The 17,852-nt window shown below is 35.9% G+C and overlaps 1 protein-coding gene across 1 annotated transcript in view; it reads left to right on the top strand.

Annotated features, from left to right (window-relative positions):
• Positions 1-17,852, top strand: part of Ccdc178 (coiled-coil domain containing 178) — a 349,165-nt gene that overhangs the window by 37,534 nt on the left and 293,779 nt on the right. Inside the window, exons 4-7 of the mRNA XM_075971135.1 lie at positions 1,409-1,548; positions 4,929-4,951; positions 12,646-12,725; positions 15,216-15,416. Of these exons, the coding sequence (XP_075827250.1) occupies positions 1,409-1,548; positions 4,929-4,951; positions 12,646-12,725; positions 15,216-15,416 (444 nt within the window). The remainder of the gene's footprint in view (positions 1-1,408; positions 1,549-4,928; positions 4,952-12,645; positions 12,726-15,215; positions 15,417-17,852) is intronic.

A 17,852-nucleotide genomic window follows, 5' to 3' on the forward strand; every position in this document is an offset into this window, starting at 1 on the left:
GCTCTCCCGGTAGCTGACCTCCTGCCTCAAAGAGTCAGAGTTTGCACTGGCAGGATGGCCCAGGAAACCAGCATTTTAAAGAAGCATAGCCTTTTTTTATCAAAACTGTTTAGGTGTTTCAAGGCAGGACCTCCTAAAAGAGCTGCAAGGTTTTGCAGCTAAAGCTGAGTGAGGAAGTCTCTCTAGCAAGCAGAGCAGGCCTGAGAAATTGCTGCTACCAAGAAAACATGCTTTCCTCTATTCTTTTTCAAGCTTTCTCAGGCTTTCTGTGAATGCACTTATGCACATGGGCAGGCTTCTTGGGGTATCTGTCCCACCCGGTACCCCACAGCCAGTAAGCCTCAAAGAAAATCATACAGAGGACTCCATAAGATAATAAACTGATTGGCCCATTAGCTCAGGCTACTCATTAGCTCTTTTAGCTTATATTAACCCATTATTCTTTTTATGTTAGCCACATGGCTCGGATCCTTTCTCAGCTGGGTAGGTTACATCTTGCTTCTCAGTGGTCTGGGCAGGACTCTTGAGGGAGCTTCCTGCTTCCTGAATACTCCTGTTCTCATTGCCCTGCCTCTACTTCCTGTTGGTTGACCCACCTATACTTTCTGCCTGGCCAATCAGCGTTTATTTAAAGGTGATCGTAAAAATACAGACAATTTTCCCACACCACTAGATTCCAAGAGGAACATCTTCAGTGCATAGGGAGGGCTATTAGTTATATAGGAAGATGAGAGATCTCTGTGAAGGGGAAATTAAATATGTACTTTAGGGTCATTTTTAAAAGTGATTTGGGATGGATTTTAAGAATGGATAAACTCTTTTGTTCTGTCATTTTAAATTTCTTACTTAAATGTTTAGTTGACAAGGCTATGAATTGCATTCATTTCTTTTGTGTATGTATGTATATGTATGCATATACATGGGCATTCTTGAGTGTGGAGGGACAAGGTTGATACTGGGTGTCACCTTTACTCATTCTCCACTAGGTCCATGAGACTGGGTCCCTCTCTGAAGCCAGAGCTCATAGATTCCAGCCCATCTAGCTAGGTAGCTTTCTTCTTCAACTCCTCTAACTGTATTCCAGATGCTGTACTTCTAGGCAGGAGTCAAACTTACCCAGTATTTACATGAGTCCTGAGGACCCAAACTCAGGACCTCACATTGATGAGCCATCTCCCTATTTCATTTGAGCTTATCTGCTTCAATTAGTTATATTATCTACTTAACCTAAGAGGTTATGTTATTTGAAGGTTTGAAGTTTGAAATTTTATTCAGTATTTTTGACATATCTGCTGAATTTGTAGAGTACCAAGGCAAATAGAGCAGAATATTTTTGTACATGTGGAATGTCACAATGTGCTCTTCTATACGTACTCCATGATTTCTCTTACTGTCTGCTACTGTTTAGAGGTGAACAAGGGCATCTACTTCAGCTATCCGACTCGACGACACAGCTGTGCTTTGGTAAACATCCCTACACTATGTGTCAACAAAGTGATTGCCCACATTGAGGATGTAGAATCCAAAATACAGGAGCATTTGAAACAAGTAGGTGACCTACTTAAATCTGGGGGCTTAATTATATACATATCAAGGAGTTATTGATTATTTTGAGAATTTATGTAAAACTCAGAATTATAACAGGTTAATCTACTAGTCTAGACATGTTTTGATCATCTCACACTAGAGGGTTCAATGACCTCATTAAAAAGATTTTTGCTGTTTGTTTTTTTTATCATAAATAGTCATGATAAGTTGTCATTTCCATAAGCCAATATAACTAACTAAAAGTCAAATATAATTCACATTTTGGGATAAAAAGTAAGCAAACCAATGAAATGATAAGTAAATTTCTAGTTTGAAAAGACAATATGTTTTTAAATGAGTTATTTTATTGCTAAATAAATATGCTAGGTCTATTGATGAAGATATAATGTTTCTTTTCTTTTTTTTTTTTTTTTGGTCATGTTGACCTGTCAAATTCTGCCTTAGTTATTCTAAAAGAAGTTCTATATTGAACTCTCTGCAAGTTGCAATCATTTAATTTAGAAATGACTTACTGAAGAATCAAAAAGTTCTCTTATTTCTTACTAAAATGAAATCCTGGATCACTAACACACGTTGTTCAAGCAGAGGAGTAGAACTGCTACACATCTTTCCTTTCTTTTTTTCTTTATTTTGGTCCCTGGATCTGACCAATACAATGTTCTGCTCTAGAAAGCTATCTGCTTTGAGAGGTATTAGTTCAATGGTTAAGATCACAGGATTTGAAAAGACATGTTATGTGACTTTAGGTAGGGGTAAGAGATCCTAGCAGTGTGCTACATCAAGTGCCATAAGAGGAAGGATCCCAGTGCACACACATGAGCTACTACTGTGAAGAATAATACTCATTATTATTTAATAATAGGTTCAATATTATTCTATGGCAGCATCTCTTTTGACTAAACATCTCTCCAAATCAGAATATGCCTTAATTCAATTAAACATCACAGAACAGATGGGTTTTTTGGTCTGGGATAATATTTAAAGAAATAGAACAGAATATTTATGGACGGTATGTGCTAACCATTCCATATACATTCTAATTCTCAATTATCCATATTATTTAAAATGATAAAAACAGATCGGCAGATGCCTTGTACACTATTATTGTAGGTACTGTTCACTGAAATCCTAATGTCAGCCACATCACATATTTTGCAGTTTTGTGTCTCTTTGATGCCTAGACTACTGTTGAATGCTCTTGTGCAGTGACACATGGTAATTTATACTTTAAAATAATTCAGCATCTTGTTCAGCCAGAAGACTATTTGTTGCCACCAATGACAGAGTACATAACCTGAAAGCTTAAGACAATAAGTATTTCCCTTGGTTCATACTTTAAGACACATTTTGTAATGACAGCATAGGCCAGGCAATAGGGTGACTGCTGGGGCTGGGTTTGCTTTCTTCAGAGAGCTCCCATCTCCTAACGGCTCCATCATCTGGGGATATAAACAGTCTTTCACTGATGTTTTAAGCTCAAGTCAAGACAACCTTGGAAAGAACTATCTTCAGAATGGAGGTTATGTTATGTTTCCTGTATATTTTATTTCTCCACAGAGTAGGGACCATGGCAAATGATAGAGAATACTTCCTGGATAGCTTTCCTTACAAGTAAATAAATTATCTTTATCTTCTACATTATTGTCCTAGGCTGACTAAGCCACAGTATTATTTAATTCAGCATGAACTCTACTGAGATTAACATTGTCTCTTTGTTTAATACAGTTCATCAAGCTTCTACCATGATTTTAAACATGGCATAAAAAAATTTAGGAAGCATCTAAAATATTAAGTTAACTATCCAAAGACAACAACATTATTACTATTAAAATGACAATAAAGTGATATAAAATTGTTACTATCCTTTCATTAATCACTTTCTTTGAATGATCTGTTGAACTCTTTTCTGAACCTTACAAGGCAAAAGCTGTTTTTATTCTCAAATGCAGATGAGAAAAAAATGACCTTTGAAGCTGATATTCCCTAAAATCTCACAAGCGGTACAGAGTCAGCATCTAGGATAAGATGTATCTGATGAGTGAATACATCCTCTCCACACTGTGTAGATGTTTGTTCCTGACAATCTGTCACCTAAGATAAAGCATGGAAGTTGAAGTACTCCAAATTATGATTGGAAAAATTGACTTTTCTTCTATCATTTAAGATATTCTTTAACTCTGAAACTTTACATTTGCTGACTGACTATCTAGTAACTCTTTGAAACTTAAGAGTTCTCTCATTCTGTTTTTACATTTTACTTGAAGCCCAGGGATCTTCAAAATTTGACATAGCTTTTGTTTCCTTTCTACTACTTGCATTTGCCTGAATCCTCTTTTAAAGTATTTATGACTTGCTACATATGTTTCCACATATTTACCCTACTGCCCTTCTAGAATGACAAAATGCCAGCTGAGGATCTCTTTGCTGACCCCAGTTCCACACCTGCACTTGGAATGCTGAGTAGTACAGGAAAGCATTCTGGAATTTTGTAATGCTTTATAACAATCCATTTTACAGACTTACTGTTCTTCTCTCACATGTGCACACATGTCTATCCCCCCCCCTCCCTTAATAAATGTCTGCTTTATGCAAAAAAAAATCCATTTTACAATGATCCAAGTCAACCCCAATGGTATCTTTCAAGGTGCTCTGGTATTATTTTGATTGCCAAGCTAATCTGTGCTGGTAACTGCATCTCTACTCTCTACTCAAAGCTTCCTGTCTGCCCCTTCTCCACCCATTCATTCCAGGGAAAGTCATAGCAAAATGCCTCCAAGTGTTGTTATCCCACCCAAAGACATCGTTAAATGTCATAAATATCAGCTCTTGTCCCCTAGATGACTTTCTCCTACAGCTGTGACCACAGCCTTGATGGATTCCACCATCTCAATTACATCTTCTTATTATCTGGTCTTCAAAACGTCCTCATTTTCTCAAGTCACTCCTGTCCACATTTGAAATGAAGACTTTTTTGCCTTGCTTTTTTTTTGTTTGTTTGTTTTGAAAAAGAGTCTAATCATGTATGTACCTCTGGCTGGTCTGGAACTTGTTGTATCAGACTGTCCTTGAAGTCACAGAGATCTGCCTATTACTATGTGTCAATTGTTTTAGAGATTAGAATTTGAATGGCTAAGACTTAGATAAACATGGATTTTAAAAAGTGTGAAAAATTTTGTAATAATGAAAAGAACTGGGCTTGAGACACACACACAAACACAGATCTCATAAAACAGTAGAGACTATAATATGACCTATTATATGAAGTGAAGAACTGAATTTTGTCAGTTAGTTAATATTTAAGTAGATTTTAAGTGAAATTCAACAACTGTTTTTTGACATGTTTAAATTATGATTTTTATTGAGTTCTTTTGTTTTGACAGTTTGAAGCATCTTTCGAAGAATGGTAAGAAACCACAATTGCTCCTCTATTTTCCTCTAAAATTTTGAACTTTTGGTAGTCACCAATTTTATTTCAGAAAGAAGGGAAAACTGAAAGCAGTATTTACCAAGTTAGATATTAAAACATGGGAAAGGAACTGGAGACATTGAAGGAGAGAGAGGAATGGATGGATGGTTGGAATACAGTTCTCATGTGAATGTGAACATGGCCAACAATCTAGACTTGAGCAAAAAATGACATCAATAAGGAGAAAACCATTAAAGAAGCTGCTCATCAAGCTAGATCATCAAGGCAGCTACATCACCTCTTTCCATTCTCCTGAGTTAGTGGTAACCCTGAGGAGAGCATCCCATACTGGTGCTGTGAATTCCCAATGTAGGAGGAAACAAGATTTTATTTCCAAAAATTTTCATCTGAAGGTTTTAGCCTGCCAGACTAATTCTTGTAACAGTGCTCAGGGAGCTTCTGGGCAGCATATTCTTGTCACAGCTGCCAGAGGCAACAAATAATAACTAGAGAAAGCCACAGATAGATCAAAATGCCTTAGAAGAAAGCGTCTGGGAAAAGAAATGCATGTGAAAAAGAAAGCAATAACTTCCAAATGAACACAGGAAACACAGCAAATGCACTGTAAATCCATGCCACTGTTCCACACAGAATGTGAGGGTAGACAAATGGGAAGAGGAAGAGTAGTTTATGGAAATTTTCTGAAAAGTCTTCTAAAATTTGGCTAGATACATAAACCTACACCTTATTTAACTCAGTGAAATTTAAATAGAATAAAATCAAAGAGATTGACACAAACAAACATATTAGATAATTTATTTAAATCCTGGGGGGGGTGAAGAGACCATTAAACATCATGGGTTAAAGGACTATGCAGCAAGAAATCTTCAATCAGATTGACAGTCAGCTTGTCACCCAAATCTTTGGAGATCTGGAGACTTTCAAAGAAATCCCAAGCAATCCTAGGTCATCCAAGATTCCTTCAGTCTCATATAAGTGTGTTAAAATAATAAAAAAGAAGTATAGATATCCTACCGAAGATGAAATATGTATATCATTAATAGATCTATCTCCTGGGAGATTCTTAAGGAGGTCTTTGGGACTGAAACAGAAGGATAGCAGATAGTTTACCCAAAGGCCATATCAAGAAACAATTAGAAATAATAAAGACTACAAAGATACATGTACATTTCAGTATTATCTTGGACTCATAACTGCTTTCCTGTATTATTTAAAGGACAAATGAACAAACCTCAGAATTACAAATATTTGTTGCTGAGCACACAGTATTTAAATTCACTGTTTATGGTAATAATAAGATATTCCATCATATTTTATAGAGCTTACTGGACCAGTATTATAATGTTGAAATAGCAACAATGTTTTCATTAAAATTTGAGTTTATTAAGTTAAAGGCTAAGTGTCACCTCCAAAACAATGACTAAGAAACATTCATAAAATTACATCAGAAAAGTGGGGAAAAAAAACAACACCTCAAAAATAGTCATAGCCTATGAAATAAGGCAGTTATAGAGAAACAGGGAAATAAAATATTAATAATATAGAAAAATAGTTATACTGTAGAAGAAATAAACCCTTTGTTGTGATCAGTTAATGTATATGAAAATAGATTAAACATTCTAATCAAAAGTGAAAGGGGTTGAATGAATAAAAATGCTCTATTCTGTTAATTTCTAGATCCACATAAGCTACCATAGGTGACTCAGAAGAAAATAAAAATTCTAGCTGACAGATAAATATTAAGGAGATAGTATTAGTAATCAAAATAGCTTTACCTAGAGCATAGCAATAAAATGATTCCTAATGGCACATTACTAAACACATAGGTCAGTGCCTTGTTCAACTACAATCATCTAAGCCTCAGGATTAACACAGAGGTCCACAGTCGAGTAAGTTGCAGAAAGCCAGAGACTTTAGAACATTCAGTGCTAAGTGTAAGGTCTTCATCAAAGCCCCGTCATCAAGACTCAAGAATCTATGGGGAAGAGGAGGCAGGAAGATTGTAAGAACCTGGACAAATGGATGACCCCAAGGAAACAGTGTCTTCCAGACACAACAGGGCTGATGCATATCTGAACTCACAGAGACTGTGGAAGCAAGCATACGACTTTCACAGGTTCAGTCCAGATGGGGTTAGAACACTAAGAGGGAGGAAGTAGATATGGTGTCTACTCCCAGCCAAGAAGATACTTTCAATTGAAACCTGCTGGCAAAGTGAACATCAGTTTTCTTAAGTGTGTCATTGGGCATACTAAGTACATCTCAGGGCAGACTCTATGCCCTGGAGCAGTTAGACAATACATACTTAGCTTCATAATTGTTTATTTGTTTGTTTATTTGGGGGGGGGCTTTGTTTTCTTTGGCATTTTTGTCTTATTGGTTCTTTTTAAATTTATTTTTATTGAGCTCTACATTTTTCTCTGTTTCCCTCCCTTTCTCTCCCCTTCCTTTCATTCATCTCCCAAGGTCCCCATGCTCCCAATTTACTCAGGAGATTGTGTCTTTTTCTACTTCCCATGTAGATTAGATCCATGTATATCTCTCTTAGGGTCCGCATTGTTGTCTAGGTTCTCTGGGGTTGTAATTTGTGGGCTGGTTTTCTTTGCTTTATGTTTAAAAACCACTTATGAGCGAGTACATGTGGTAATTGTCTTTCTGGGTCTGGGTTACCTCACTCAAAATGGTGTTTTCTAGCTCCACTCATTTGCCTGCAAAATTCAAGATGTCGTTATTTTCTTCTATTGTGTAGTACTTCATTGTGTAAATGTACGACATTTTCCTTATCCATTTTTCATTCGAGGGACATTAAGTTTTTTACAGGTTCTGGCTATGGCAAACAATGCTGAAATGAACATATTTGAGCAAGTGTCCTTGTGGCACGATTGAGCATCCTTTGGGATATATACCCAAAAGTGATATTACTGAGTCTTGAGGAGGGTTCTTTCCTAATTTTCTGAGAATCACCACACTGACATCCACTGTACCAGCTTGCATTCCCAACAACAATGCAAAAGTGTTCCCTTTTCCCCACAACCTCTCCAGCATAAGTTATGATCAGTGCTTTTGATCTTGGCCATTCTTACAGGTGTAAGATGGAATCTCAGAGTTGTTTTGATTTGCATTTCTCTGATGACTAAGGATGTTGAGCACTTCCTTAAGTGTCTTTCAGCCATTTTAGATTCCTCTGTTGAGAGTTCTCTGTTTAGGTCAGTACTTCATATTTTAAATTGGATTATGTGTTCTTTTGATGACCAATTTCGTGAGTTCATTGTATATTTTGGAGATCAGACATCTGTCTGATGTGGGGTTAGTGAAGATCTTCTTTCCATTCTGTAGACTGTCATTTTAATCTATCACCATGCACAAAACTCAAGTCCAAATGAATCAAAGACCACAACATCAAGCCAGGCACACTGACCCTCATAGAGAGAAATGAATGCATTGACACAGGAGACCACTTCCTAAATATAACCCCATTAGCACAGACGCTGAGAGAAACAATTGATAAATGGGACCTCCTGAAACTGAAAAGCTTCTGTAAAGCAAAGGACACGGTCAACAAGACAAAACCACGGTCTTTTCAATTTGTGTGTGTACATGTGTTTGTTTACGCACACACATGCCCATACATGCATTCAAGGATGTGGAGAGAGGATCTGGGAGGAGTTCGGAGAAGGGAACAACATGATCATAAAACATTGTATAAAAATGTTTAATTAGAATAAAAAACCTTTTATTCAGGTAGAGTTGTCATGTTCTTTAACCCAAACATCAGGGAAGCAGAGGCTAGATGACAGTCAGTTGGTACCAAGCTTAAGCTATATATTAAGACCCTCCTTCAAAATAATAAGCAAAACAAATAAGTAAATAAACCAAAAAAGCCAAAGCAAGCCAAAACACCATCATCATAACAAGAAGAACAAATTCTACTAAATACTGAAGTGAGACTTTCTATCATGCTTTCTCAAGTTTCTTAAAACAAAACAAAAAACAGAGAGCTGGAAACACTTCTCCACTTACTCTATGATACCACTTTTGGCATGGTGCCAAAAGCAAATAAAGACATTGACAGAAAGACATTGCAGGTTCATATCTGAATTCTCTCGTTGAATCTGCAATGAAGTGCCATTGATGACTGATTCCAGCATCCTATTTATAGAGTTACACATGATGACCAAGTTGAATTTTTCCTGAGAATAGTAATGATAATTTGGTACACAAAAGTGGATCCATCTAGTATTCCACATAAATTAAATAGGAAGGAAAACCTGCTTGAAACTAAAGAGAAAATTATGTGAACGAAACAATGCTTCTCATAACAAAAACACCTTAAATAACTAGAATTCTAAAAGCAGTACCTAAACAATAGAAGACATTTCTGGAAAGCGTTGGTGCACACGAACTGATAACAATGGAGAACTTCTGCCTAATTTTTTTTATTTTTATTTTTTTCTTCTGCCTAAATTCTGAGAGAAGTCAAAAACATCAGTTCTTTTCTGTTCCACACTTCTTTCTTTGTACACTGCTGGTGTCGATGACAGATGATACAGACAGTTAAAATCAGCTTGTCAGTTCCTGAAGATGTAAAATCCTGAACGATCCCTAGGGCCAGACAACTTTCACGCTAAAATATATATCCCCAAAGCATTTGAAACAGGTATTCAAGTGAAAACTTAAATACAAATGTTCAAAGCACCAGGCTTCATAAGAAATAAAAGGTGGGAAAATCTATGAGTGAATTAAGAGTGTGGCTTTTCTACTCAATGAAATGTTTTTATACCAAAAAAAGAAATTGGGAGGCTGGGTGCAGAAGACAGTTTGGGGGCAAGGCGGAGGGCTAAGGAGAAACCTGATGCCAGGGAAACTCCCAGAAATCCACAAGGAAAACCCCAGCTAAGACCATCTCTCGTAATAGTGGAGAGGGTGCCTGAAATGTCTGTCTCCTATAATCAGATTGGTGACTTCCCTAATTGTCATCACAGAGCCTTTATCCAGTAACTGATAAAAGCAGATGCAGAGATCCACGGCCAAGCACTGGGTCAAACTCTGGGAGTCTTCCTGAATAAAGGGAGGAGGGATCATAGCGGACCTGGGTCGTCAAGGTCATGATAAAGGAACCCATAGAGACAGCTGACCTGAGCTCTTGGGAACACATGGACTCTGGACCAACAGTTAGAGAGAGCCTGCATGGGACCATCCCAGGTCTGCTGCATATGTGCGACAGTTGTGTAGCTTGGTCTGCTTGTAACGCTCCTAGCGGTGAGATCAGGACCTGTCCCTGGCACTGAGCTGACTTTTGGAAACCTGTTCCCTATGCTAGATTACCTAGCCTAGTCTTTATACAGGCGGAAGAACTCAGCCCTACCTCAACTTGAAGTGCCAAGCTATGTTCAAGCCCATGGGAGGACTGCCTCTTTCTGAATGGAGACAGAGTGGGTGGATGGGAAAGGAGTAGATGGGAGTCATGGGGAGAGGAAGGACAGGAGACTGTGGCTAGTATATAAAATAAAGGGAAAAATGTTGATTAAAAAATATATATATACATATATATATATATAATTACCAAACAAAAAAATTAAAGTATTACTATTACTAGATTTTTTTTAAAAAAATGAAGTTCTTATAATAATAATACAATATGGACAGATAGCATATGTGTTCATCTATTCATCTATACTTATATATATTACATACAGGTTTTATAAACACACACACATATATTATATATATATATACATATACATATATATACATATACATATATATATATATATATATATATATATATAAAGGGCAGGGTCCTTATATGGGCCTTATATGGAATATTCATTATAGCTACATCCATACAGACAGAAAGCAGATTGGTCATTAATAAAGACCAGTAGGAGGGAGAGATGAGACTGCTTAATAACATTGTCAATTTTTAAAATTTGATTTTAAAAGGACTATAGAAAAATTAATTAGTATTAAAACAAAATCCAAAAAATAATACACAATACTACAACTAGCCTTGTATGGTGGTGCATGCCTCTAATCCTATCAGAGACAGAGGCAGGAAAATCACTGTGCTTGAGGCAAGTCTGATCTACATAAAGAGTTCCATGATAACCAGTCCTATATAGAGGGAACCCAAAACAAACAAACAAACAGAAAAAAACAACAAAGCCCTCAAAACTATAGTTAATAGTGTATGATAACTTGTCACAATATTCAGGGAAGATTGCAAGCCAAAGAGAAAAGCATTATTTAATCCTTGATTTGGAGAATATTATTTTATTATTTTAAAAATAAAAAAACAATTATGATTTTCAGTAAAAAAATTGGAATAAAAGCGAAAGCAAGAAGTAAGTAATGTATCTCATGAGAAAACAAAATTTTAAAAATATCTTTAAAAATAATAACATGAGCCGGGCGGTGGTGGCGCATGCCTTTAATCCCAACACTTGGGAGGCAGAGGCAGGCGGATCTCTGAGTTCGAGACCAGCCTGGTCTACAAGAGCTAGTTCCAGGACAGGCTCCAAAAAAACCACAGAGAAACCCTGTCTCGAAACCCCCCCCAAAAAAACCAACCAACCAAAAAAATAATAACATGAAATAGTGAAAATATTAATGATATTAAAATAATGGAAAATTTTACGCAACAAAGTGAAATATAAAATTTGATGGTGAATTTTATGAAATCTGAAATATTACTGCTATATGATATTGCATGTGGTCTCCAAGCTAATAACTGAACTTGAGCTATTTTATGAGCTTTAAAGGTATTTGGTATGCGTAGAGATTCTGTTAATTATAATGAATCTTTAATAAAATTAAATTATTTAAATGAGCTTAAAAACAGCTTTTTTTTTTTCCATTGATGCTTGATTCGTGTTAAAATTTTGATCAGTGAAAATATAAAATTTTTAAAACGTGTGAAGACTCGGTTTAGAATTAGACTAGGGAAATCCTGAGCGTCAGAAATAAGGTATTAGCCAGACTATGCAGCCCCAGTAAGAAGAGCGCCTTAGAAAGAATAGCATTTTTCTGGACACTTTTCTAAAATTTTGCTACTTTTATGTCTGAAATTGTTACCTTTACTCTTTGTGGTTTATATTGGCTTCTAAGAACTCACTAATCTGAAAAGAAAGTATGTATCATCTCATCCTATTGATCGTTGATCAAAATTCTCTTGGAACCAGAGAGCAGGCTCAAGGGTTTACAGGGCACACTGCTCTTGTACAGGACCCTAGCTCAGTTCTCAGTGCCTACCTCAGACACGTCACAAGCACTGAACTCCACCACCAGGGGTTTTAATCTACTCTTCTGGTAGGCAAGCTGCCACACATGTGTAACTAATATAAACATGCATGCACACACACACACACACGCCACATGTAAATCAAGCCACATCTCAAAAATTCTAAAAATACAAATTTCTAAATAAAAATACTGTTTTAATGTCCTCTCAAGAAAGCCCGAGGTATCTGTAACTGTTAAAACTTTCTGTTAATTTAAGTATAAACACTACTGGATAATAAAATGTCTTATATCATTCTACTATTTAGTAGGATTGCCATGTAAATGACATTTAACATCCCACAAAAATGTTTTAGCAAATTTTATTTAATAACTTTTAATGCATGTGTTTTTTACAAACTGATACTGTCTTCCTCGTTACATATGTGTAGGACTTCTACCACTAAAGATGTTAAAGAAGATTCGGGTGTCACTGCCCCAGAGAAAGATGTCCGCCCAAAAAAAGCAAGGGGTAAGTTTGCTTTTCATACTTAAAGATATATATAAATGTTTTTGGTCATTGACCTTTTATTTAATAGAGTTTTAAGATGCACAATTATTAATTTTTGAGTTTGTGGGATACCGTATAAAGAGAAAGCCTATTTAATCATTCTAAGAAACATGCCCTCAGCTAGCATTTATTACTAATGAATTCTATACCCAACACTGGCCTGAGTTTTGGGTGTGTAGTGATACTTGTCGACAGCTCAAGGAACCAGTTAAAGTTGAGAAACGTTGATAAAACTTTCAGCAGTGATCAAGGTAGTGTCTGTCTATTTCTCCAGTGGGGCAGCTATGATCCTACTGACCAGTTGGGATGTGTCCAATAAGACTGAGACACTTAATTCCTAAGTTTCCTTTTAACTTACATTGAAATATAAATAGCTGTGGTACAGTGGCTTTCATATGATCAGAATTTACCACAATCTAATACAAAAGTTGAAAATTTTAAATATTGGCTTAAAGTTATTATGAATATTATTTCAACATATATGAATATATGCTTAAGATTATATTAAGTTTCTCATCTTTACCTGTCACAAAAATTTACAAATGTCTTCACTGGAGCAAAACTGATGAACTCAGCACATTTCATTAAAAGAACAAATGTTTTGGTTTTTTCAAACCATCGTTCTTTCTGAGGCTCTATTTTGACCAATTTTTAGTTATTTATTTCTGTATTAATGTCTATAGAGAAGAAGAAAGCTTCAATGTTTATATTTCATGAATGTGGGGGAAAAAGACCAACTCATTAGTGGCCACAGTTACTGTAAATGTACCTCGCATAACAGTCATCAGAAGCGTGTACATGTGAGACTAAGACACATTGATGCCAGGAGGGTAGTGGCTGTTGGAAAGTCTTTGTGTTAAAAGGTGCAAGTCTCTGTTTACATACACTAAGTGAGTTGATCTGGGAATACAATTAGGTTTGTGTGAAACTGTGTCAAAGGCACTGCAAATTATTTACTTATTTAATATTTATTTGCAATCTGTTAAGAGAGTAAAAGGTAATTTGTAAAATCAGAGTGAATAATTTTGGTAAAACACATGTAACTTTAGTAAGCTAAAGTGCTGCAGTTATCATCAGTGACAGGTGTATCTTTGTGCATTGTATACTAAAGACTTAGGGAGATTATGATCATGGAGAGAGTCACAAATTATCACTGTCTCATGAACGTTTTCTTTAAAAATTCATTTAATAATGTACCCAGGATAAAAGTAAACAAGAGTTTCAAAGAGAACAGATAAAGCTGCACACCAGAGAAAGTTAGTTTTTTCCATTAAAATTAATTCTTTTTAGGATACATGTCAATGTCTTTGACAAGTTCTCTAGAATAGGAGAGATGATGCAGCAGCCCAGATTATCTTCAGAACCATTATGTGGCCATTTCTAGAACTGACATCTAGCAGAAAAAAAAATCATTGTCTTTATTTTCCAAAGAGAAAAAGGATTTCTCCATCACTTTCTTCTTTGATGCCATCACAGTGGCTTACCTCCTGCCTCCATTCCACGGTGTCCTTTCCTCTCTTGGCGCTGTGCTTATGTATTCTTGTCATGTCACATGCTGGGGAAAGTCAGCTATTACAGCTACAAATGCCAGCAAAATAGGAATCTCATCTATCTTCCTTACCTTGTTCTTTCTAGAGAAAAGTATATTATTGTGGTCAGATAAAACAAGCTTTGTACACAATTTGTTCAGAAAAAGATGAATGAATGCCTCTGGAAATATTTTGTTAACATGAAGGCATGTTATTCCAGAGTTGTGAACCAAGGATCACTAGCATCATCTCTCATTAGCAGAGTGAATTAAGGAATTCATTAATAGAATTTGAAAATTTTTGATGAATTCCTGCCAAGGGTAGGTGGAGAAGTTATTATTTGATGAAGCTGAAGGCTGTCAATGCCTTCTTTTCCAGGAACCGAGTAATCTTTGTGTTGATTTAATTGCTCATTGTGATTTGTGTGCAGAAAGACAAAGAGAAAATACAGCCACAATTTAAAAATGGAACAGCTCCTCTGGTGGTTTTTCCTTCTGATACAGAGATTCTCTTGAAGATACTGGTTGAGCCTTTCCACTTAATTTATTTATAAGTGTTCACAGAAAAATCTGTCTCCCAAAGAATATGGCATCAACTATGTATTATTCCCATGCTTAGGTTACATATTTTTAAGTCCCCTTGTTTGCTTTCAAGGCAAATCTTTTGTTATGTAGCTCAGACTGTCTCCTGAACCTACAGGAATCTTGCAATATCAGCCTCTTGTGTGCTGATATTACAGGCCTGTGCCATCACGCCTGGCTCTGCTTGGCATTACAAATGGTCTTTTAAAGATGAATTAACTTTTCTAAAGTTCTTCTCTTACAGACATAAATATCTGGAAAGATACTTCAAGTGAGACTGGTATTCTGTCACATTGCCTATGGGCTGATTGATTAACATGAATTTGTATTCCTATTTTAAGATAGGAAGTGTCCAGAATTGAAAAAGAAAATGGAGACATTGTTAGCGGAGGCCATTCACCTCATTAAAAGTCTGGAAACAGACAGGGCAGAAGCAGAACAAGCTTTAAAACAACAAAAATCAAGAAAGAAAAGGATTAGCATGAAAATTGACTGTTGGTCCGTTTGGAAGCTCCAAGAACTCCCAACGGCTGTGCAGAAAGGTAATAAAAGGGTTTTTACTCTATAGTCAGTGTTAGGGGAGCAGAGAGGGTGACACATTGATCTATATAAACAATGTACCATTACGTGTTGCTTATAAACCAGGACTGTTTGAAATACAGTATTAAAGATTTAATGAGTCCGGAGACACAAATGAGTGCTGTGCTGTGCCGTGACTGTGGGCTTTTAAGTTTGTTGAAACACCATTCATTAACACACCTTGAAGATAGGTCAATATTTGGTTTTTTTTTTTACTTAACATTATGGTAGTGTTTGTTATTAAAATTCAATTATTAAAGCTGACTGACCAATTGATATCATTAGCCATGTTTTGCAATATAGGAAAATTCAGATTTCGTAAAGACATGTTGGGAATGACACACACTTACATTTGAGAACTTAGAAATGAATTCAGTTTGAAAGGAGCTCCTAGCAAGAAGGCAACCTTAACATGTTTGCAAGTGTAACTTGGGTAATAACTGCTTAAGAAAATATTGTCCACCTAGGTGGTGGTGGCACACGCCTTTAATCCCAACACTCAGGAGGCAGAGTCAGGTGGATCTCTGTGATTCAAGGTTAGCCTGGTCTACAAGAGCTAGTTTCAGGACAAGCACCAATGCTACACAGAGAAACACTGCCTCACAAAACCAAAAAAAGAAAAAGAAAGAAAGAAAGAGAGAGGGAAGGAGGGAGGGAGGGAGGGAGGGAGGGAGGGAGGGAGGGAGGGAGGGAGGGAGAGAGGAAGGAACAAAGAAAGAAAGAAAGAAAGAAAGAAAGAAAGAAAGAAAGAAAGAAAGAAAGGAAGGAAGAAAGAAAGAAAGAAAGAAGCAAGATGCTGTTCTTTAGAGCACACACAGAGAGAGGTAGGGTGGAATATCACAACCTAAAGATTCTGGCTGCTTTTTTTACCTTCTTCAAACCCCATGTCATCAAAAACTTCCTCACCAGACGTTTATCAGACACTAGAAACATTTTATTGCATCCTGAGGTAAGTTTTTGAGTTGAGGAGTCTTTGATTTGAAGTAATTTTTAAAAAAATAATATACTCATACAATCTATCACTTGAATAGGAAATTCTTAAGAATTTGTCATTTGTCATTGTTCTGGGATAAAAGACATGGACTTAAAGTATATGTCATGGTGAACAAATGAATAACCTTGTATCATAATACCACATCTTATAAAATTATCACCTCCAAAGTAGATAAATGCATACAAAAAAGTTGCAAGAAAATATTATAATCTAAATAGTCCTTTGTGTGATTCTTTCTTTGATAGAACTTATAATAATAATGTCCTACTAATGGATTACTGTGCTGATAATGAATGATATATAAGTATGATGAGACAATGACAGGGTCAGAATAGGTGCCTTGGAATCATTGTATTCACATTTTCGGATCATCTGCAGTTTTCCTAATTGTCATTTCTCATTAGCAAGGTAGAAAAAGTAGTGTTGAGAGCTGATATATTGAATGTTACTCTGATTAGCTTAAAAGTCATTTATAAAATCGTTTAAATACTATAGTTTTGAGCCCTTTTGGAATTATCTTTAGGGGGTTATAGAAATAAAAAGAATATAAGTGTGTATACATTCTGGAAACTAATATTTGTAATAAATTCTTGTGATGGGTAACAACGTGATTTGGACTACACTTTAATCAATACTATTGAAGGTCTACTTAAAATTAAATTAAAGTATGTATTTACTTGCTTCCTTTTATTTAAGAAGTCATGCATTATTTATGCTTACAGTATAATTTAAACTTGTTGCTGTATACGTCTTAAGGGATTTCTGTGTGAAAAATGTTTCCACAAATCAATTGACTTTATATAAACATAAATAAGGCATAATCCTTAAATGTTACTAATCTGTTTATAAAACATAGTTATGTATTTTCTGGTTTGATTCATATATTATCTCGTATAATAAATTTTAAAAACCTTCTAATCTTTTTAACAGTTGTAAGTAGGATGTTTGTCAGCACAAACATTTTACAAAATTAGGAAACCCATCTGTTGTTTTCCCAGATCTCTTCTAGGTTCTCCTTTAGTCTACCCTCCTGTTCCCTACGGCACATGTGCTGTATAGTCTCCATGAAGGCTAATTTTCAATGGCTGTTCTAAAGATATTTCTATGATCCGGCTTTCCTTTGGGTCAGCCAATAAGAATCCACACAGGATATCATGAAGAGGTCATTCAAGAGAATGGAGCAAGACTATTGGTAGCTCTGGTCCCTTCCTTTCTGTCAGGTCATAAATCCGTTTCAACACTTCCCAGAAAAATCCAACTCCTTTTACCTGGTATCTAGTGCTGTCTAAGAAAGCCTTTATCTTTTTCTATCAAAAAATAAACAGAAATATCTTCCAACATAAATCGGTTGTTATATGATCCCATAAACTATATAAATTGGGTTGTATAGCTTTGTTCTCTTGTA

Source organism: Microtus pennsylvanicus, chromosome 4, assembly GCF_037038515.1.
Source record: "Microtus pennsylvanicus isolate mMicPen1 chromosome 4, mMicPen1.hap1, whole genome shotgun sequence".
In the NCBI taxonomy this organism is placed as follows: Eukaryota; Metazoa; Chordata; class Mammalia; order Rodentia; family Cricetidae; genus Microtus; species Microtus pennsylvanicus.